Source organism: Tachypleus tridentatus, chromosome 6 (assembly GCF_004210375.1).
Source record: "Tachypleus tridentatus isolate NWPU-2018 chromosome 6, ASM421037v1, whole genome shotgun sequence".
Lineage (NCBI taxonomy): Eukaryota > Metazoa > Arthropoda > Merostomata > Xiphosura > Limulidae > Tachypleus > Tachypleus tridentatus.
In genome coordinates, this window is record NC_134830.1 from 81,517,514 (window position 1) to 81,542,590 (window position 25,077).

The 25,077-nt window shown below is 32.2% G+C and overlaps 1 protein-coding gene across 4 annotated transcripts in view; it reads left to right on the plus strand.

Annotated features, from left to right (window-relative positions):
- LOC143252913 (cAMP-dependent protein kinase inhibitor gamma-like) overlaps nucleotides 1-19,934 on the plus strand; it is a 74,530-nt gene extending 54,596 nt beyond the window's left edge. For all 4 annotated transcript variants that reach the window (XM_076505758.1, XM_076505759.1, XM_076505760.1 and 1 more), the window contains exons 2-3: nucleotides 924-1,110; nucleotides 17,674-19,934. In XM_076505758.1, coding sequence (XP_076361873.1) covers nucleotides 933-1,110; nucleotides 17,674-17,765 — 270 coding nt within the window. In that variant the 5' untranslated portion in view covers nucleotides 924-932 and the 3' untranslated portion in view covers nucleotides 17,766-19,934. The remainder of the gene's footprint in view (nucleotides 1-923; nucleotides 1,111-17,673) is intronic.
- The last annotated feature ends 5,143 nt before the right edge of the window (nucleotides 19,935-25,077 follow it).

Consider the following 25,077-nt stretch of genomic DNA (forward strand, 5'->3'; position numbering starts at 1 on the left):
CACACGTCACAATCCCGCGATCGCAAGTCATGCTCACGAAAACTAACATTATCGGAACCGGCTTGTACGATTACTGATTATCCAGTAAAATTCCTCCGTAATCCTTGCTGATCCGAAATTTCTTTAATCCCCAACTCAAATCTATCATTAAAATAAGGATTTAAATTCTTGAATATATTTACTCACCATGAACATTAAACTTACGTTTTAATCCAGTGAATAATTATAAAGCTTGAATTTTTTTTATTTATTCTTTATATTAATTGTTATGCAAAAAGGAGTTCAGCCAACATAATTCCGCGAGCCACACATTATATGAGAAAGAGCCACATGTGGCTCGCGAGCCACGGTTTGACCACCCCTGTTTTAGACTAAAGTCTACAACATTTATGATAGATATGAAATAAGGATTTAAGAACACTGAAAAAATAGAATTGATTTTACGTCGTTTTACAGTCAATAACGAGATAAATAACAAATGAATACATTCATTGTTCTACTTTGTAACAGTATTCAGAAAAACATTAAACTCAATTAGTAAATCGACGGCATACAAATCTGCAGCATATTGATTGACAAAATACTGTTTTATTCAATATTTTATCTATTATGTTGTTTATTCTTTGGGAACAAAACTTTTATATCTTGAAAGTTGAATTTTCAAAATGAAATCCAACTACCGAAGGGAATGTTAAAAAATCATTAATTTTCTAATTCCCTTTGCAATCTGATAAATAACATGTCTTTGTAATCAAGTTACAACTAGTTTTTCTGTGAAATGTTTATTTTTTGTAAAATTGTAATAATTTCAGGTCATGTGATGTTGCCATTTCCTTACATTTTAGTTTGACTGATTTTAGATTAATTTTCAAATGATCTTGAATATTTTCATTTAAAATATTATTTTCTTATTTTCTGTACAGCTTCGGCCAATGGACGTCAACCATGATTCCAGCACAGGGACAGAGGCCAAGGAGAACTCGTCCTTTGGCGCTTTTCTTCAGACTGGTCGTACTGGTCGACGAAACGCTGTACCGGACATACGCAGTCAGGAGAGTCATGCAGGCGTAACTTTACTCACAGAAGATATGCAGAAGATGTCATGTTCAGGTCGGTTTTAGCTATTTGATATTATGTATGTTATTTTATAAAAAGAAGAGCATTTTGTTTGAAATTGTAGGCGAGGTAGTAAGCTAGATAATATGGGCGTTTTATTATAATGCTACATTTTATGGAAAACGAACAATTATTGGCAAGAAGTCTTAGACAAAAAATGAGAGAAAGGGAGAATACACAAATTGTGATGTTTTAAATTAATCAGCTTATATACTTGTTGAAATGTGTTTTAGATGTTTTGATTAGCATAGCTTTTGAGTGTTTAATGTATAAAAATCAAGAACTCTTGAAAAATGTTCATTGGAAAAATGGCGATATGTAATGTTTTACTCTAACCTCTTTATTTGTATATATAATAGTTTAACACAGTGGCATATTTAGGTAGGGGCTAGAGGATGTTAAGCCCCAGTGCCTGTAGTCTTAATGTAAGTCTATCGATAATTTTATTCTATATAAAATTATATGGGATGTAGGGCCCACAAAACCTTAAATCCGCTACTTGTTTAACATCTGGTGTACCTAAAGGATTTAACTAAACACAAATTTAATTGAAACTTATCACACAATATTTTAAGTAGATACGTAGCACCTTTATCTTCATTTGATCATATGGCTCTTTCACCTTTAATCAGTTAATCGGTCACATATGCAGTTGAGCGTAGTGTTTGCTCAGTGAAATATTTTGGAAAAAAACAAACCCCTTTTGAAACTTAAGAACGCTATAGAAAGATTAAACCGAAAAACATCAAGAAAAATAGGCTACAGTAGAACACATACATACAAAACAATATATAAAATACTCAAATCGCACACCCACCATTTCGCGTCGAGCGTTTGTCAAAATGTTCCAGTATGTTTCAGAACGCAAAAAAGCTTTCTTAACCTAAACATCTGTAACTCCATATCAAGAAATAATAGTGTCGACCATACTTCTTCTTTCTTTCGTGTACGACTTCTGATAAAATCAGTTTTATGAATATGTTAGTGTACTTAGCAGTACATTTTTTATATTGTGGCATATCTTCCTTTACTTGTTTTATTTATTGTAAGTTATTCTTTACGATAAAAAGATGACATACACTACTCACATATTCGTATGTACAATATTGGAAATAATTAAGGAAACGCACAGATGATACACGTAAAAGTGTAATAAAACAATAGGTAATTACAACTGAATAGTTCAAATCATCATTACTAGAATAAATTCTTAGGTAAAATATCAAAAACCGGATAAGTCGTGTTATGCACGAGGTATCTATTTTCTGTAAATACAGCAGAAAACCTCTTTATGTACTATCATAAATTTAAGCAATTTACGATTATGAAATATTGTTCCAAATGTCCCGTATTACTTCCCGCAATTCAGCCATGTTAGTTGGTTTTTCATTTGACCCTTTTTACTTTCCATATAAGTTCATAAAGCTTCACCAATATTCATATAGAGACTTTGTACAGATCAAGTCACGGTTAGTTGTAATCTATGTTCTAACTTCTTCCACGTATCGCTTGCTTTGGATCACTCTTTTTCTACAAGATGAATCCATGCCTATCTGGGAATGAAAGGATGGATAATAATCGAATCGTACTGTCTGTAGTTAGAATGTAATCAATTTTATGTAGATATCCAACATTGTTGGCTTAAATGCAACCAATATTTGTACTGTCTACCAGCATGCTTCATTAAATGTATTTTGACAGCGATATCGTTCTCTTACTTATCATTGAAAAAACTGATGTTAATTCTTGCCAAACAATTAACATATAGACTCATCCATAAAGAGTATACTCTCTCAGGTCTATTTGTTTTATTGTTTAAAGCCTGGTGTATGTCTATTTCAGTTTGTTTTTTCTCTAATTTGGTTATCTCTCATTAGCCGTGAGTTTTGAACAGGTTCACATCCACTGGAGCCACTTCATGCTAATTTTGTAGGTAATACAAGTATTTCACATATCATTGTTGAAATTGCCATCGGCTTATCGTATATCGTGTAGAGACTGTAACTTGAGTTACTAAACATTCCCTTTGGACAGTTTGTATGCTTTCTGCCTCAACACTATCATCATCAGTGTTACTTTCATACTCTCATTAGAGCTTCCATACAACTCCTATTTAAACCTAAAATTGTTTTCAATCTGTTGCATAGAGAAGCTTTTAACAATCAAAACTTTGATTTCTACTTATGCATTATATATTTTCTAAAAATATTATACTGATGTGGTGTTGTTTGACTGGTTAGAAAACATTATATACTTTGTATAAACATTATATTGATGTGGCATTGTTTGACTGATTAGAAAACAGCCAACCACAGTACGTGATTGTGCTGTAATGTAGATTGTTTTCACACAACAGAGAAGGAGCACTCCAAGAATATTCTCTTTTTGTACTCATTTTAGTTACTCTTTCCATAAATATTTCAAATGCTGTATATAACGTTAAAACTTTGATGTAGAAAAGTTTTATTTCAGACCACCACCCTCGCATCGCTAATGTGCAATTAGTCTAGCTTCTAATCCTCAAGGAGTAAAACAGTCAGGCTTATCAGAAAAAGCTATTTGTTCTGTCTACTAGTTATCGTAGAACATACTTTTCACACTATCTCAGTTGCATGTCTATTCTGTTTTTATGACTGAGTTATTCCATGCAGGCTTTTTCAAAGATTTATACCAAATATACAACATTATTTTATAACTAACCTCGGAGACGTTTCCTACTTCCCATACTATAATTTTAGTTTATCTTATTAAAGCATCGCTAAACAAATGGAATTATTAATATAACGTAAGCTCCCTATTACAGCTCGTACTCTTATGTGGTTTTCATACATGTCACAAATATTTCTGAATATCATAAAGCAATTTGTTATAATCTTTTTTTCTTTTTTTTCTGGTGGATCAGCATTAAACTTACTGACTTACAACAATTGATTCCCCGTGGTGGACAGAGTGCAGAAAACCCATTATGGCTTCGCGCTAAAATAAATAAATAAATATTGTAAGCTCTATTAATTGATACACACTTATAAAAACTTATTGCATCATAATGATAAAAAAGGTAAATTAATTAAGGATGTAACTGTTATTTCAGTTAATAATTTTTGTTCTTTCTGTCTAAAATGCTACATCTGATGTATTATCCCAACATTTTCTCTTTTATTCTTATCTTGTGGAAGATACTCGCCAATTCAAAGTTACAATAAGTCAAATAATGAATTAAACAGGAATTAATCACTTAATATTATCAGTGTAATATTACAGGGAAGGCAGCTAGTCATCACCACCCACCACCAACTCTTGGGCTACTTTTTTATCAACGAATTTTGGGAGTGGCCGGGACATTATAACGCCCCAACGGCTAACAGGGCAAGCATGTTTGGTGTGACAGGGATTTGAACCCGCAACCTCAGATTACGAGTCGAGTGCCTTAACCACCTGGCAATGCCGAGTTTGAAGAAACAGCGAAAGCAGAGAATAGATCCCAATATAGTATTATGGATTAACAATCCATAATTTAAATTAATTATGTGTGCTTTCAAAAACTGAGGCCAGAGAAAGACTGTCATGTTGTCAGGGATGAAAGTTCAGTTGAAACACAAATAATAAAAAATCTGAAAACTTACCCTGTTTCCGATAATGAGCTGTTCTGCTTTACTGGTTTTACATATATTGATTAAAACGTGAAGAAAATTCAGGAATTAGAAAAATTTTCTGGTTTTATTAGGATCTGGTTGTGAGAGATTCTGCTGTAAGTAGATTAAACCAGTCTGTTCTCATGCTGGAAATATGTTGGTTTCCCAAAATTCACAAAAAAACAATTTATGGCGAAAAGCAATTTTTCGAATTAGGCTTTATAATCCTAAATTTTTAATTTGATACTCTTTGCAGTTAGAAATGTTACTTTATTTTCGATATGTTTCTTGAAATTAACTTTATGAGATAAGCTTGGGATTTAAACTTACATTGTTGTGGCTAACTTGCACCTGCGTCGTCATGAGAAAAAAAATTACCATAAAATGCCCATTTTCTTTTAAATAATCTTTCTACACACGCTAGGTTTATGAAACATTTGTAATTCTTAGTTATAAGAACCATCTTAAAGTAAAGATTTTAATATAAACATTCACAGTTAAACAAGTATCAATTCAAAACTAATTTACAGACACTATTATTACATTAATATTTGATTCAAACGGTTTTATAGTTAATAAAAAGATTTTGCTTCTGAGTTGCGACTTTGATTATTGATTTTAAAATACAATATATTTTACAATTAATTTAGTGATTTAATCACATCTTTAAAGGGCCCGGCATGGCCTGGTGGTTAAGGTGCTCGACTAGTAATCTGAGGGTCGCGAGTTGAATCTCTGTCACACTAAACCTGATTGCCTTTTCAGCCGTCGGGGCGTTATAATGTTACGGTCAATCCCATTATTCGTTGGTAAAAGAGTAGCCCAAGAGTTGGTGGCGGGTGGTGATGACTAGCTGTCTTTTCTCTAGTCTTACACTACTAAGGATGGCTAGCGCAGATAGCTCTCGTGTAGCTTTTAAAAACAAACAAAGAATCATCGTTAAAGAAGGTTAACATAAAGACAGAACATAACGTTGTCAAGCTTCGGAAATTTACAGAATGTTAAATTTTATGCGTTACGTATGACACGTTTTACAAGTATCACGTCAATATACGTAATGTAATTATCATTTAAGTGAGTTATAAAATATTTGGAAACATATTAAATTAACCGTGTGCAATATAACTACAGCTAAATAGTTAATCATTAGCGGTTTAACAAATGAGCAGGTGTATATATTTAGCCTATTAGTTCTAACTTAAAAAGCTTCCAAAAATATGTTGCATATCTTGATTAATCTTATCATATATTCTTCGTAACTTTCCGATAAATTCCTTTAAGTTTTTTAGTGTTTTCCTTTCAAGCGATATTGCATAAAAATAAGAAAAAATCAAGGGCTAAATGTCGATTCTCACACTTTCAGTTAGCACACAAATCCATTATCTTACTAGCAAACCCGTGGGCCATGGTCCACATTTACAGGGCCGCTATAATGCAAGTTTCTTTTTTAACAAAGTTATAAGCTGTAATTAGTAGACCTATTTATTTACGTGTTCTAATGTAAAACTTTAGTGTTCACTTTCGGTGAATCCCAATAAAAGTATTTCCGCGAAACACTAGGATTCCCTAAGGGGTTGAGTGGATAGTTTTACCTTTGTGCAAACTTCGTGGCCGAGAATTATTGAAAATTTTGTAAGCCCAGCAGTTTAAGAGAAAGGGTTTTCGAGAAATCCTTGTCTTTTCCAAGGAACGGGGTGGAATGTTTTTAATTTATGCAAACCCCGAAACTGAAACGATTCATTTGGTACTACTCAGATGTCGATGAGACCAACGATTTATGAGTTACATGACACAGAGGCACTGAATCTTTTTATATAAATATGAGACAAGCTGGTTAGTAAATATTTTCCTAACTAAAAATTTGCAAATACTTGTTTATAATGGTAGAATTAGGAATTTTCCATAGATAAAAGTTTCTCGCGGGTATAGCCGTGAGTCTACGGATTTACAACGCTAAAATCAGGGTTTCAATTCCCCTCGGTAGACTCAGCAGATAGCCCGATATGGCTTTACTATCTTAAAACACACACGCCCATAGATAAAAATATGTGTTGATTTCTCTATGTACTGACAGATTTACACTTTTGGTTAAAAGAAACAAATATTTTCAACCAAATAAGATTTACCTGTGTTTTCCTTATAGAAAAGCCACATCGTCTTATCTGCTGAGTCCACCGAGGGGAATTAAACCCCTGACATTAGCGTTGTAAATCCGTAGACTTACCATTGTACCAGCGGGGGATAGGTTTGAGTCTTCGCAACTAAAACATTTATGTAATAGCTTAACCTTATTTGATGCTTTGTAAGTATCTATGATGAAAAATACCTTTTAAGTAAAATAAAGACAATCATCTGTTATGTAACTTTTATGAAAATGTAACGGATTTACTGTTATACGTTTGTTTTAATACCTACTATTGGTTCAGTATAGTTTTTCTTTTTTTGCATGATGTGTATTCTTCGTACAAAATCCATAATTTCCTAATGATAATCGCGCAAATGGTATTTTCTGGTGCTTGAGAAGTTATACAATCACGTGTTGGATATCTTTTCATTCGATCGCCTTGCTATAATTTGAACGAAACGGCACATTTTCATCAAAGAGATAGCTGTTTAATTATAAATGAAACTAATGCATTCTGTAGATTTTTATTATGGACTTTGTATTGAAAAACATTTATGTGTAGCTGCTTTTTTGTCTGTCTTATTAGCACAAAATTACATACCATACTATATGCGATATGTTCACTACGGCGAATCGAGCCCCAGATTTTAGCATTGCAAGTTTGTAAACTTACTCTGACCTATCGGGTGCTATCTAGCTAATAAAATACTGTATTTATATTTTAAGATCGTTTAAACTCATTGAATCAGAACTTGCAAATTTAAATTTTATTTTAACAAAACATAAATGTCACTATTTAAAGTATAGCAATAGGAATATCTAAAAGCTGTCAGAGATATAGTACTTTGATATCTCCCTACTTATAACTCATATGCATTGGAAGTTCCTCTTAGCTCTGTTTTGAAATTAAATGTAAACCATAGGATTTTGTTATGGTGAGATTATCGCCTCTTATATAATTTTTACGTTAATGTAGAATGCGTTTTTCACATTCAGTTTTTTACATTTATTTTGTTACTAAGCACAAAGCTGCATAAAGGGCTATCTGTGCTCTGCTCATCACAGATATCGAAACCCAGTTTCTAGCAGTACACATCCATAGACATACCACTGTACCACTAGGGAGGGGGAAGGGATAGCGATAGGCGCGAGATCAAAGTGGCAGTTAATTTTGTTATTCAGTTCAAAGTGTCTGAATCGTACTAAATCATTATGGTAGTAGGTTATTTTAACTGTCTGTCTTCCCAGGCATATTTTTTGACTTAAACGTTTAGCCCACCCTAAATATTCCAATTCCAATATATATATATATATATTTCAACTACATTTCATATCAGTGGTGGATTGTTTCGTTTGTTTGTTTTTATAATAAACATAGATTAGTTTATTTGGAACCATAACATTTCCCCGACAAAACATTACAATGAGCGAATTAAAACATTTTACTATTTATAAGGCTATAGTTATACATTAATCTATTAATATAAATAAACTTGTGACATTAGAAAGAGTCAATTATAAAACATGTAACTCTATAATAATAAATAACATTTTCTAATGTGACAGTCCTAAATTTGTGATCAATAGGTACCACTAAAATTCAGTTTTGATAAAACTGTTAAGCTTCAGTAAACACTTTATTAATATATCTAGGAAAAATGTCTATAAGACTGAAATATTTTTTAAAGACCATATCATAAACCAAAATGTTTCTGTATTTTTTACTTCTATAATGTGCACGAGATATGGGTCAATGCTTGTTTATTTTTAAATTTCGCACAAAGCTACTCGAGGGCTATATGTGCTAGCCGTCTCTAATTTAGTAGTGTAAGACTAGAGGGAAGGCAGCTAGTCATCACCACCCACCGCCAACTCTTGGGCTACTCTTTACCAAGGAATAGTGGGATTGACCGTCACATTATAGCGCCCCCACGGCTGAAAGGGCGAGCATGTTTGGCACGACGGGGATGCGAACCCGCGACCCTCAGATTACGAATCGCACGCCGTAACACGCTTGGCCATGGGTCAATGTAAAAATATTTAAAACATACACTACGAAAGATAGTAAAAAAATTTAAGTATTAGATCTTCGTATATAATTTTAATACAGTAGCTACTTTTCTGTAAACCTACACGTAGAATGTTTTGTTTTTTACGAATAGATCTAAATGATTATTGTCTGTTGCTTCTACAGAAATTATCACGAGATTCTAAAGGTTACAATATTTATATTATGTATTTAATTTTATAATTTACTGTATCATCAGTTCTCAACTATATTGCAATGTTGCAAAACACAGATCGATTACTTACACAGGTTTAGACGATTCTTAATAAAAATGTGATTTTATATTGTGAATACGAATTTTATCTAATTTTATATACAAATATTGGTTGCAGTTTTATTTAATATACTCCATCAGTCTAATATAGTGTTTCAGATATTTTGTTTATTGAAAACAAATTGTACCTTTTCATTTCATTATTCTACATGTACAACTATTTAAGTCCATCTCTCAATATGTTTCACTTAGAAAATATGCAAACAGAGGAGTGAATTTGACCTAAAAATGCATTTCTCAAACAATATAACTGAATTGGATTTATAACAAATTGGCCATTTTTGTCATCGTCAAGACATGTTATTGCACATTGTAGATTCTCACAATAAAGTATAAATTTCCAACAAAATAATTAACAGATGATTTTTAAATATTTGTTTCAATTATGATTCTTTATCCACTGTAGAATCGTGGAAAATGTATACTTGTACACTATAATTGATCTTTGAAGTTAGAAAATGTGTCCTTGTATGCAAAAAAGTTAGCAATTATGAAATAATTTCTGAAAATAGTAAGAAGAATGACCTGTGGATATTATTTTCTAAAAGTTGTATAAGTTGATACTTTAAGATAAATTATCTGTCACTGATATATGATAACATCAACAGTATGCTCAGTTTACTTACAGTCGAAAAATATTTTTTTTACTTGAAAGTTTATCCAGAGTTGTTTGAATATTGCCATTGATGAAATGAAAGAAATAAGTTGTTCTTTCTGCAGTTCTTGTTGAAAAAGAGAAAAATTGCTAATGAGACGAAAGGTTTAGAATGTCAAATTTTTAAGCTTGAAGAACTTGGGACTTTCAAAATTAATAGATAAACCAATATAAGTTTTCTCATGAAAGCATCTTACTTCAAAACCTGTCTTTGTAATCCCTTCTTGGACATCCTTATTCAATCTACTACTCAGACTTTACTAGACTTCAGTGTTTCTAGCTAACAAATATCCAATGTATATACATTTTTAAGTCTTTGAAGGTTATGGGAAGCTGTAAACTTTAACTTCAAGTAATGATTGAGTAATTGCCGCTATTGGTAATTTATCGTTTATCACCATTGAAGTAAATTCAAGTAAAAGGAATTTTGCTAAACATTCAATGATAACGAGAAAACCCACTTGTAGAGAAAAATATATATATAAAAACGGTTCGTTTGGGTTGAGAAAATTTTTTTTATGTAGAGGAGCGAACATTTCGACCTTCTTCGGTCATCGTCAGGTTCACAAAGAAAGAAAGAGTTAACTGACCGATAGCTGACCATATGTTTGAAGGGGGTTGTGTAACTGTGTGTAGGAATGTAGAGGGCGTGCTTAGATGTTTGAATATATATGTATATTAATATAGATATAAAGGTGTTCCTTTGTATTGGTTTATTTTGAGCTTGAGTTGTTGTATAAGTAAGGCTTCTTTAATTTTGCATTTGTTTATGTTTGTTTCTTTATTTAGTATTTGGGTGTTTTTTATGGTTATGTTGTGTTTATTCGTTTTGCAGTGTTCGAAAAGGTGTGAAGGTGACTTTTTGTGTTCTTTTAATCTGGTTTCCATTTTTCTACTTGTTTCTCCAATACAGAAGTCGTAGCGGTTATCACATTGTATTTTATATATAATGTTAGTGTTGTATTTCTCAGTGTATATTTTTACATAGTATAGACCTCAATTTTGTGCCTGGGCTTTGAATAAATTTGGTATTAACTGGAATCTCATGTTTTGTTACTAGTTTTCGCCAAATGTCGGGAATATATGGTATGCAGCAGTATATGGTTTCGTGATTTACTTTTGTTAGTTGATTTTGCTTTTTGTCTAGGTGAGTGCGTATAATGTTTTCTACGGTTTATGGAGGAAACTTATTGATGTTGATGAAGTATTGTCTTATTTATTTAATTCGTCGTTAATTTTATCTGGTGAGCATAGTTTTATGGCTGTGTTTATTTGGTTTTTTAATATGTTGAGTTTTTGTTTTGTTTCATGCGCTGAGTTCCAGGGACTGTATAGTCCAGTATGGGTGATTTTTCGATGGGTTTGAATTGTGCGTCGGTTCTTGTGATCTTAGGACTGAGAAATGCTAGTTGGTCAGTTTTCTCTGTTCATAGGTGAACTTAATGTGTATAGAGTTAACGTGGTTGAAAAACTAAATATGTGTTCTGTAGATGTCCCGCAATTGTATCGTCAACATATCTGTACCAGTATAGTGATGAGTGTAAGGCTGAATTAATCGCTTGCAATTCAATCTGTGCCATGAAAATGTTTGCTAAAACTGTTGATACTGGATTGCTCATTCTTATGCTATTTGTTTGTATAAAGTTGTGGTTGTTGAACATGAAGTTTGTCTTCATCGTGTTGAATTCTATGAGGGTTGCCAATTTATTGCTGGGAATGTCTAGTGATGGATTAGGGTCTCGGATATAGAGTTCCAAAGCTATCTTGCAGGCTTCAGCAGTTAAGACTTCGGTAAAGAGGGATATAACATCGAAACTGGCCATTAAGGCTTTATGATTAAGTTGATTAAGATTAGACTTGAAATTAAAAGAGTCTTTGATGAATGAGCTGACAGATGCTACATATTTGGAGAAGGCCCGGCATGGCCTAGCGCGTAAGGCGTGCGACTCGTAATCCGAGGGTCGCGGGTTCGCGCCCGCGTCGCGCTAAACATGCTCGCCCTCCCACCCTTGGGGGCGTTATAATGTGACGGTCAATCCCACTATTCGTTGGTAAAAGAGTAGTCCAAGAGTTGGCGGTGGGTGGTGATGACCAGCTGCCTTCCCTCTAGTCTTACACTGCTAAATTAGGGACGGCTAGCACAGATAGCCCTCGAGTAGCTTTGTGCGAAATTCCAAAAAAAACAAACAAAACAAAATATTTGGAGAATGCCCATGTTATGTATTTACCAAGATTGTAATTAAACAATTCATATGTATATTTTATTGGTCATAGTGGACAATCTAGTTTATGAGGTTCAGGGTATTTGTGGTGTGCGTGAGTCGGTTTTGCGTTGGTAGGAATAAAGTGTTTTTGAAATTGTGTTGGCTTTTTTCATTTTTAGTAGTATTTTCTTTAGTTGCGTTTCGTGTGTCTTTGTTGAATTTGTGTGTATTGGTTTAAATTTGTTTGTGTCTGATAGGATGTTCTTCATTTTTTGGATATATTCCAGAAACATCTAAAAACAACATCTTAAACAATTTTTTCAAAGAATTTTTTCACAAAACCATCAATATAATTTCACAAAATAGAAAGCTAAAAACAATCTTACAAAAAGATACATTAATTCATTAAAAACCTAAAACAAGACAAAAACATAAAAATTCTAAAAGCAGATAAAGGAAACGCTGTAGTCATAATTAACACGAATGAATACACCCAAAACCATAGAAAACACCCAAATACTAAATAAAGAAACAAACATAACCAAACTCAAAATTAAAGAAGCCTTACTTATACAACAACTGAAGCCCAAAATAAACTAATACAAAGGAACACCTTTATACCTATATTAATACATATATATATTCAAACATCTAAGCACGCCCTCTACATTCCTACACTTAGTTACAGAACCTTCTTAAAACATGTGGTCAGCTATCGGTCAGTTACCTCTTTCTTTCTTTGTGAACCTGACGATGACCGAAGAAGGTCGAAAAGTTGTTCGCTTCTCTACATAAAAAAAAAAATCTCAACCCAAACGAGCCGTTTTTACATCCAGATTTTTGCTAAACTATATTTTGCACAATTATACCAAATAATTTAACCCAAAGAAACTGAAATATGGCCTTATTATGCTATAAGCTGGAGTACCTCAATGTTTTGATGATGATGTTTTAGATATGAATCAGGGTATTGGTTTCCATGGTTATAAACAATACATGATCTCCTGATGACGAGAAACTCACTTGAAGTCAAAATGTACCTCAGGACGGCTAGTAAGGGTATTAACACTTTTAATAATAAAGCAAGAAACAACGTTTCGACCTTCTTAAGTCTTCTTCAGTTTGACAAAGAGAAAGTGTTGTTGATACCCATACCAGCCGTCCTGAGATACAATACAGGATCTATGAAAGTTTGAAGGGGTGGCATATTAAAAGGATTAAACAGAATGACAAACCCACGACAAAATGGCTTCCTCACCATACAAATTCACAAAGACCCATTTAAAATTGTATAAAAGCTCTGTTGTGACATTCAAAACAAACCTAGATCTTTTGCATCAACCTAACTTGTTTCTACTAGATTCGGAGAGGCTAGTTTCGGTCACAGATAATTTCTATTAAGATATCGTTCACCCAGATTCATTGCATAACCATCGAAACAGGATTCAAAGCCACTTGGCTTAAGCTATCCAGAATTCGATGCAATGCTTTTCATAGAATAATCAAGAATTAAAATATCGTCGTGACTTTACAGGAAACCATACCAGCCTAGCGACGACAACGGAAGAGTTAATAATTGAACATAATAGTTAGATCCGTGGGTCTAAGGCTAAATCAACTTCAACGACTCTTTGAAAACTGTATAGTACCAGGATGACATTCAGTGTTATATCTAGGTGCCATTGGTAGCGATCTTGTCCTTATGTATGAAAACGTCACGCAAACCGTGTTTAGATTAATGAAGACTTCTTTCAGAGTAATACCACTGTCAGTAAGAAATGTTGTGCCTCATACAAGAGCCGAAATAAGCTTATATATTTAGAACGTGATATTTATGTGATATGTTTTCGTGTACCTTTGTCTATATAGTAATAAAAATAGTACGTAATTATCATGTATTGAATTAGTGTAAAATATTTTGTCACTTGACAGATGAGATATTTCATAAATTAATATTTCATTTTTTATCAAACAAAATCACAGTCACTAAGACATTTATTACTGTTCAGTCGATAATATAAAACAGATGGATTTATCGCCAAAAAGTCACAAACGCCTACTGCAGAAGAATTCTCAGCCCACACACACACACATATATATATATATAAAACCCTGACACAAATCCTCAACAAATCATAGAATAAAATCTGCGTAAAATGTTCGTACTTATGTAAAACAACTGAGAAAAAATGCTAAAAATGAATTATGTGATGTTTTGTATGCTTTGATTTTTATAGAGCTTGTTAAGTAGACATACTTTTACTGAAGTTACTGTGATACTCGATAATTTGTTTTTAGATAAATCTCATTCTACTTTTAAATGGCATTACAAGAAATTACATCGGTAATGATACTGTTGTTGTTTTTTAATTTGGTGATATAGTTCACTAGAATAACAAAAAAAGATGTATCTTATATAAAACTATTGAGCCGTTAATGTTTTACTTCAGTTACTTAGGTTTCCCATTCATCTCACACTGATTAATTTAAATGATATTGATATTGATTCGCAGTGCATGAGAGTAGCAACTCGCTTATCATGTACTAAGAACATTTGTTCTTGCTTTGCGCTAAAGATGAAATTAATTATTAGCTTTGGGGCAATATTACTGTGTCTTCTATTATCTCATTTATAAAAAATTTCTTAGGGATATATAGTTCTTAACAACAGTGCTATATACTTTAAAATCTTTTACAAATAAACAGTAACAATTTTTAACATCAAAATTAACTTATGTAAATTTAATTCTACTTTATTAAATGTGAAAGATGTCAAAGCTAATACTCAAAATGTAAGTTATGAGATGAGTACAAATCAAGGAGTGATGATGTAAAATATTTTTACATACTTTAATAGGAGGAAAATATATTTTTTTGAATTCTTAAGGCCGAGCTTTCTTATTTCTTATTACTCAGAATGCATAATGACAAGGTTTATTTCTTCACGAGAACTACACCTTATGCACATATGGACGTAATAGTCAGATCAGAGACTCTTATGGCTCAGGCGCGGCCATCCCTAATTGTGTATTAAAGACCAGAGAAAAGGCAATCAATCGTCAGAACCAGAAGCTTGTCACAGTTACTCTTAATCCAATAGGGAAATTGACTGTCACTCTTATAACACAGACACAATTGAAAGTACAGACTCTTTCAGTGACATCACTTCTCAAACCTAAAACTCTTGGATCCTTAGCCTGATAATGACTGTTTAGAGCGGTCGACACGTCATCTGAGAATCGCAGGTTCAAATCCCAGTTACACCAAATATGCTCACCCTTTTAGCTACGGGGGCGTCAAAATGTTACATCAATTATTTATAGGCGATTAATTCAGCACTATATAACAGTGATAGAAGATTGTAAAAAAACAACGATATGCCTATTATGAGTATCTAACCTATAAAAAAGAGAAAACATTTTCATTGCCAGTCCTTTTCATAATTCATTAACTCATAAAGAAAATTATTTTTTCTACTGTAATATTTTTAACAACTGCCTCTTTATGAAAATATGAGGAGAGATTGAAGTTTCTACAACTGGCTGCAAACAGCGAAAGTCAGTAAGAAATGATACGTTGTGGGTCTAAGTATTGAACAGGATATTTATATGCAAAAACGGCTCGTTTGGGTTGAGAAAATATTTTACATAGAAGAGCGAACAACGTTTCGACCTTCTTCGGTCATCGTCAGGTTCACAAAGAAAGAGGTAACTGACCGGAAGCTGACCACATGTTTGAAAGGGGTTGTGTAACTGTGTGTCGAAATGTAGAGGGCGGTATTAGATGTTTGAATAATTTTATTTATTTTATTATATTAATATAGGTATAAAGGCGTTCCTTTATATTGGTTTATTTTGGGTTTAAGTTGTTGTATAAGTAAGGCTTCTTTAATTTTGCGTTTGTTTATGTTTGTTTATTTAGTATTTGAGTGTTTTCTATGATTATGTTGTGTTTATTTGACTTGCAGTGTTCGAAAACGTGTGAAGGTGACTTTTTATGCTCTTTGAATCTGGTTTCCATTTTTCTACTTGTTTCTCCAATATAGAAGTCGTGGCAGTTATCATTGTTTTTGCTTTATAAATATATCAGTTTAAGTGTTTGTGATTTATTAGATAATCCTAAAGATGATAAAAATGGTTTGTCTTGACGACAAGCCAAAAATAAACCAATTGTGCGAAACGTTACCTTGGCTAGGGTTATTAACCTAATCATTTTGATACAAAGGCTCGGCATGGCCAAGTGGTTAGGGCGCTCCGCTGGTAATATGAGGACGCGGGTTCGAATCCTCGTCACCCCAAACAGCTGTAGGTGAGTGTTAATGTGACGTTCAATCCCACTATTCCTAGGTAAACGGGTAGCCCAAGAGTTAGTGGTGGGTGGTGATGACTACCTGCCTTTTTTTTAGTCTTATATTGCTAAATTAGTGACGCCGAGTGCAGGTAAATCTCGTGAAGATTTGCACGAAATTCGAAAACAAACAGCTTAATACGACTTGAGTTCGTTTGTCTGTAGACCTATCTTTTAACTCTCAATTCTTTACAATAAATGAATATCTTAGGTATAATAGTAACAATAGCTTAGAAACTAACATGTACAATAATAAAGTATAGTATCATTTATACGGTCCTCTAAAGAAGATATCATAAGTTTTTTCCTCGAAACAACTCATTTACTAATTTTGTTTGATCTCTTTACGCTAATTGAAAATTGAGCATCAACAGAGTTTGTGTACTTTTCTAGTAAATTACGAGTATGCAAGTTTCCAACGGTTACACACTAGGACAAATATAATGTCTCATCATCTTTTTTTTTTTAATTTTTTTTTCTCTGCATCTATGTACAACATACTAATAAAAATTATTTCTGGATAATACTTTTGAAATTGAACATCATAAACAGTACATTTCCAAAACAAAAAGCCTTTTCAGAACAACTTTGATACTTTAACACTTTCCTACAAACTTAATCATAGAAATTGAATTCAGGACTCAGGTTCTTGAATCTTGGAGGGACGGAAGAGGGCGCCGTTCTCCTAATAATAAAAAGAAATAAAACTGAAAATTTAACAGTCAACTGTCTTGCTCTGAGAGTTGTAAGTTCGCTGACACGAACCTTATAAATAATAAGAGCTTCCAAGAATTATTGGGGGAAAACTTAAATACGAATATAAAATATATAAGTAATACTTTCACAATCATAATAGACTGCGTAGAAGACACGTTTTTCTTGTTGATTTAATTTACTTATTATTTTGAATTAATTAGTTATTGTGAGTATTTTATTTGTTTCAAGAAAATAAGTCTTAAGTGTTGAGTATTGAATTCAATAGGTTCTTTAGATACCTTGCGGTTATTTTAAGTTCGAAAATAATAAAAAATATACATTTAACATCTTAAGTATGTATCACGTGTCCTAAGCTCATGCCTTAAGCCTTATAAATTGATCTTTAAAATTAGATTACATAATGGTTTCCATCTTTGTTACTTTTAATAAATGCATTCAACATATTGTGGTAGACAATATGGATTATTTTTCGTGCAATTCGAAATAAGAAAAGCATAAAAAAGACATTTAGCTTTGTGTTGTTGTTTTTTTGTAGATCAACCAGAAGGCGCTACAGGTGGCATTGAACAACCAAGCTCATCAACTTTGCCATCTACGAAGTCTTCAGAGAGTTCTTCAAAATCGTAGCAAAAAACATTTTAGTTCCATTTAGGTTTGAAACACGTTTCAGGCTGGCATCTGTTTTATTGATTTGTGTACCTCAAGAAAATACAGTAAATAAGATTTGTTGATAATAAAAAAAAATATATCGTCCAAGTTTTCAAGCCTTCGTCAGCAAAAGTACTTGCAGATAAAACTAATTATTGCGACATGTCACAGAGGAGTGATTGTGTCAAGATGTTTTTATTGACCAACACTGAAAACAAAACCGAAATGTAAAACAAGAAAATTCTGAGTATTTCTTTTTTTCTGCGAAACTGACGTTTTAAACTCAAGAATACTTGTACATAACAGGAATTCTGGAGCTATTTATTAATTAATAAATGATTTAATTAAGGAAACCACATAATATAAGCCACAGCATTCGTAAAGAATATGTTACATTACATATGTTTATTATGGTACAGCACAATAAAAATCATGGGTTGGAAGGTTTTTAGTATTACAAGTGAGACATTTATTCAGATGCGTGTGTCTGTCTGCTTTTCGAGGGAGATAAATAATTGAGGAATTACAAAATACTTTTCTCATTGTTGAATGTATACCTTTGTGAAGTAAGTTATATATAAGTTGAGTATCTTGCGATTTTGTATAGATTGCTGCATTGAATTCGCGTTATCACAAGAATAATTTATGAAGAATAAAATGTTTGTAAAGACTGGGTATTTCATTCGATTAATTCGGTGTTCGAAAATAGAAAGAAGTAAAGTAACTAAAATGGAATTATCTAACCTTACTTTCAAGACTGATTTTATTCTAGCTGTAAATCGTGAGATTTTTGGTTTGTTATTAAAAAATGTTATTTTATTTTCCTCAGTCATGTTAGTCATTTTACTCTTCATGTTGTGTAGTTTTCCATTAACTGTTGTCAAGCACGATTCTAAGTCGAAAGTTGTAATAGGAACATCGCTTCTAGTAAGGCATTTTTTTTAAAGTCATGCTGCAATAAAAAACAGTTTGTTTGTTGTGAAGCGTAAAGCTTCATAATGAACTATTTACATTGTATCCACCGCAAGAATCAAACCTAAAATTTTAGCGTAATCAGTTCTCATGTTTACAATAATATTATTATTTCAGTAACATCAAAATTCTAACTAACTTTTCGTTATAATAACTTATTGGTATTCAATAAAAATTTAATGCGAATGAATGCAATAAAACTTTTAAATTTCAATATAAATCGAGAGAAAATTATAAGAACTACATTTAAAATTTTCTTCTTAATAAATAAATAAAACTAAGTGTTTTTGTTTGTTTAATAGTTTGATATGAAGTTATATACAAAATTAATACTGCGTATTAGTAAAGTGCATAGGCCTGTGTATATAACATGTAGATATTATGAACTCTTACATTACAAATTTCAAAATTCATTTAATCATTTAAATTGGTCAACAGTTTTTGTCAAACATTTTAGTTAGATAAAACTATTTTCCATTCAACTAATTGCGGGCAAGAGATCAACCGTAAAGTTAGCGACCATTATAAACACTACTTTTATGTATTTAATTTATAAACAATGTTATTGAGATTCATTGCATTACCAATCAAGGTAGACGCCTTCTCAGATTAGTATCTTCCAAGATTTTACAACCTATATATATATATATATGAGAAGTACTCATGTATAGAAACATTTCTACGTGCAACAATTTGATGCATATTATCGCAAGTTGTTGCCATTTAAACACTAACTGATTGCTCAGTGGAAGTTTCTTCTGAAAAGCACTGCATAATTATGCTTTGTAATTCATATTTGTATAAATGAATGATATTATAAAAAAATTTAGAAATTTTACTTACAATTATTTTAGTCTATCAGAAAAAGAAAAACGTTTTCTCGTTATTACTATTTGCTAAATTATTATTTGGTATTGCGAAAAGAAAATCAATATAAACCTTATTGTAACATTATAATTTCCAATAGCTATGGGTATTACTTGTTTTATATGTAGGTAGGGGTTTTGTGTCGTAATGTGGTACACATGACTATTCTTTAAATCTAATATCTTAAATTCCTGTATTTATTTATTTTCTGTCTTTTACTGGAGTGTTATTCATCGTAAAATAATCATGTGTTTTTCAGAAAACTGTCACAGAATGTATTATATTCGAGGAATAAACAAATAATGTGATCTATAACACTACAACTTTTTTTCTTAATGAAGAAGATTATACTTTCAAAACTTGCACACATTATATTATATTTATTATTGTGACATATACTTAGCTTTATAATTTCTATTAAATTTCACAAGGGAAGTATCTAAATATATTTTTCTTATTTATATTTTTGTGATACGATTTTGCTGCACTTATTTAATATATCATAATCAACATGAACACCACACTTTTTTTATTTGTTTGATATTTTACAAAGTTGTGTCTTTCAGACTAAAATTATGAATAGGTTTAGCAATTAAACACGATTTTTACTGAACATTTAGATTTTGCTTAATTTTGTGTTTAGTTTTGAAGCTAATTTTAAAATGATTGTAGTAACCAAAAATGTTATTGCTCAAGAATAATCTCTTTGTGTAAGATTGGACATTAAGATTACGAGTGCTCATGGAAATCGCTTTGAGACAATCCTTCCATCTTGAAAATAGTTCTGCATCAAAGTAGAACAAGTACAACTTGTTGTATACGTTAGTGAAACTCTCCTATTAATCAATCAACAATACATAAAAGTCAGTGAAAAATTAGTTGTATTTTGTAATAATAAGATATAATCGCTAGGAGTTTCATTTTGTGAGTAATTAATTACATTACAATTCGACAACTCTTCTCTTTGGAAAGACAGCTTTTAACTTGACTAATTTGACTTTAGTGTTGATTACATGAAACAAATAGACATTTTAAAATTAAAATACTGGATATTAAAATATTACATTCTTTGTCTCAGACTAAGATAAAGTTATAAGATATATTATTCAACATAAGTTATTTCAATAGTTTCCCGCTGGCACAGCCGTAAGTTTACATATTTACAACGCTAAAATCAGGTGGTTCGTTTCCCCGCGGTGGATTCAGGAGATAGCCCAATATGGCTACGCTATAAGAAAATACACACTCACTCTGTCATATTGGATCGACATAATCACCCTCCTTTGACTTTGCTAAGCTTTAAAACCATGAAATGAAGTTCCTTCGTTTAAGAGATAATATTGAAAGTTTCATAAGACACGAGTTGACTTCTACAGTTGACTATCGAATAAAATAAAACCACACATTACTGAAAGTTTATAATGTCTCTAGTCTACCTTACAGTAAAAGCCACACATTACTGAGTCTCAACAATACAGAAAAAAAATGCATTACGGAGATTTTGTAATGCGTATAGTTCCCCGTATAGAAAAAAAAACATTATCGAGACTTTGTAATGTATCTAGTTTAGTTACTGTAAAGAGAATTAAAAAACCGTTGCCTAGTCCTAGTAATGCATCAATTTTAGCTCACCGTAGCCTTCCGAATAGAACAAAAAAATTTACTGAACTTTGGTAATGTATATATTTTTTACCGAAATTTGCTAATATGTATAAATCTTTGTTAAGAGAAAGATAATGAAGAAAAAACATTATCGAGACTTGGTAACACATTTGCTTTACTTTCCGTGGACTTAATGATAGACTTGTAATGTACAGGTAGATAAAAATGAACTGTAATTAATCATAATGACTTTGTAGAGAGTAAATTATTTTTATACCAGCTCTCCATTGAGATCGAGGAAGAACGATTCCTGAACAAAACTGAGTAGGGTGCTGTACTGAATGTTGCATAATTACTAACTCTAGTCATAAAGTTCACAAATTAAATAAAAATACATTGTGCACAATTGTTAATTTATAATCCAATATTTATTAGATTTATTACCCATCTTGGCGAAGGATGGGCTTATATGGCCACAAAAATAATTGAACTGAAACTAGTTTACACAAACCGCTAATAGGATATTGGACACCCAATTAGAACTAATTTAAATAGTAGTAAAACAATATTTCACAATGTTTTGCGAGTTTCCTTGGACCGAAGCGGCCAGATTAAATCAGATTATTTTGAACATTTAAAGTTATATGTTTTTTATTAATATTTTATTGATGTACTTATTCACGCGCTACCTAATTTCCATGATCGTTGCCATTAATCTATGACGTGTACGTCCGCCCTATCAAAAATGAAAGATAAAGCACGTGTTGTAAGCAAAACAATATCATTTTTTCGTTTTGTTTTTACTTTTTTTTTTATCTTTTCTTTTTATGATTTTCATGGGGAGCGCTGAAAAATGTAAAAAGGTGGAGGGAGTTCTTGCGTAATTAATGGTTGTTCAAACAATCGCACAAAATGAATACATATGCAATTGCATAATACCTGTTCCTATTTAATCCTGTTTAAATTTCATTTATTGCAGTAAAAAGTACATATTTCAAGTACATTCTTGCTAGAGATAATATTATAACAGACAGTAGTTTTAGTATTGATAACTCATTGTTCCCAAGAAGAGTAAAACTTAACATTCCGGCTTTCACAAATTACAAGACACAACTAAATGCCGAGGATATGACAACCACAAGATGTATTGTTCATGCACGCATCCATGTAGAAAGAGGCGTTAGCAGACTGAAAGTTTACAAAATATTAAGCAGCACAACGCCAGTATCTTTACTTAAACTTTCCGATGACATTCTTGTCGTCTGTGCTGCACTATTAAACTTAAACGCTGACCTAACACTAGATACTGAGGAAAGTCACTATAATATCCACTATACTTCAACAAACGATTCTTTTCATATCAGAGATCGTCATTTTGATCTCTGCATTTTTATTATATTTCTTAGGTTTTGCATAGAACTCACACTCACCAGTTACTCTACTACTTATAATAAGCTTTAGCACATGTAACCTGATAGCAATAAACCTGTAAACATTCTTTTTTCCAGATTTCATGATACACATGTGCATTATTTGTATGTTGCTAGAAAGCTGTCAAGTGAAGAAAATGAACTTCATGGCAAGATGCCAGTAAACTTTCTTTCTTTTTCTCAAATTTCCTAATACACATATCATTAACATACTATGAAGTTGAAAATTTGCAGGATTAATGTGCAGCTGTCATTTATAAAACTTCCTCAATAATCGTACACAGTATATTATGAATCCTGATAAAAGTTTCGATAAAAACTGTAAACATTTTTACTGCATATTTTCAATATAACTCAAAAACAGATGAATTTGTTCAGAGAATTGAATTGATATTAATGAACAAATAAACATTTCTTAAACACAAAATGAAGTTTTAATGAGCAAATATATTTTTAATAAACCAATTATTTTTACATGTAACATAAGTTAGATGCAAGGCATATGCTCTTTATTAAATTGTGAACTATGCTTATTGTCTTTATCTTAATTACAATTGGTTGCGTATTAAGTGACATACATTTGTGTAAATATTACATATCATTTTCTCAGAAACCAAAATATATATTTGTAAACAAACCTAAAAACTTGTATTTATTTACAGCAAAAGAGTCGAGAAAAACTGATACCACATGAATGTGAACTATGTCATTAGTATGGTATCTATACGAACTAAAAGTCATATATAACAAAAGTAATAAATAATATATTTAAATCATCATAACCTTAAGTATAAACATTTAAAATGTAAGTATTGGAGGTATCCCACATTCTACAAAATTTAAAATTCAAAAACAGCCTAAATGGGGTAGAAAAAAGTGCATTGTTTGAGAACAAAATTTCATTATTACTAACATAGTGGACCCGGCATGGCCAAAGCGTGTTAAGGCGTTCGACTCGTAATCCGAGGGTCGCGGGTTCGATTCCCGGTCGCACCAAACATGCTCGCCCTTTCAGCCGTGGGAGCGTTATAATGTGACGGTCAATCCCAATATTCGTTGGTAAAAGAGTAGCCCAAGAGTTGGCGGTGGGTGGCGATGACTAGCTACCTTCCCTCTAGTCTTACACTGCTAAATTAGAAACGGCTAGCGCAGATAGCCCTCGAATAGCTTTACACGGTAAATTAAAAAAAAAAGAATAATTACTAACATAGCATCATGAAATACTCAGCACATTTGTACACGACAGTTAAGTATACCCAGTTGTTAACGTCAACGACATAACCTTCAGCTAGCATCAATATAAACGGTTTATTTCAGACCATAGAGATGCAATGGAGGCGTCCAAGCTGTCTACAGCGATGACTGAGACCACAGTCTCAACCACAAACAAAGGTGAGACTGCCATCATAGCTGCAATGCACAATGTTTACTTTGCAGCAAAGCATGACCTACCAAGTTCCCTAATTCCAGATCTAAACAGACGATGTATGATGCAGGTAAGTTTTATGTATACAATACAATTTTTCTGTTCTTGTCGCAAGTGGATTTTATTTGTTGTTCTTAATGAAAATTTTGTTATAGTTACTGATTTACGTATTCATGTTCCACAATTACTAATATCACAAATTATTTATTATGTATATAATACAATATTTATGTTCTTAAATTGTCGAAGGATTATCAGCTAATGTTTTACAAGTGGAATTTCTCCGTTGTTCTTGATGAAATTTGTTACTGATTTATGTATTCATATTTTAGAGTTACTACTCCCACAAATTATTTATTCTTTTTGTTTTAATTCTAGGGTGTAACACAGCTCCAGTATCTGGTAGTAGACCAACATACTACCTATGAACACAACACTAGTATTAGTGACTTCCAAGATTGTATGGCAGAAGTGTTGAGAGAAAATTTAAAAAACAAACTAGCCAAAAATGGAAAATTCAGCATCATGATTGATGAAAGTACAGACATTTCAGTAAAGCAGAACCTTGTCAGCTACATCAGTGTACTAGAGATGAATCAGTTCGGTACAGTGACACCACAGACCTATTTCCTTGGAATCTGTGAGCTTTACAAAGCTAATGCTGAGAACATTTTTACAAAAGTCATTAGTATGTTATCAGAGAAGGGTATTGAAGTGAAAATTTTATGTAGTGTCAGCTCTGATGGTGCTGCTGTGATGTGTCTGTCAATAGATGGGCCAAACACTGGAAATTTTTATTTTAAACGTGCCTTTAAGATCTGGAGAACAAAAAATCTGGAGTGCATGGAAACGGTTTGAGAGAGAGAGAAATTAAAGCCGTTTGCTGTGGTCCACTTCAGTACACGATTGAGGGCAGTTTGTAGTTGCCGCTCAATATATCTCATGTTCGACGACTAACATGAGATGTGAAAGTCGTCGACATACAGCCCATTCG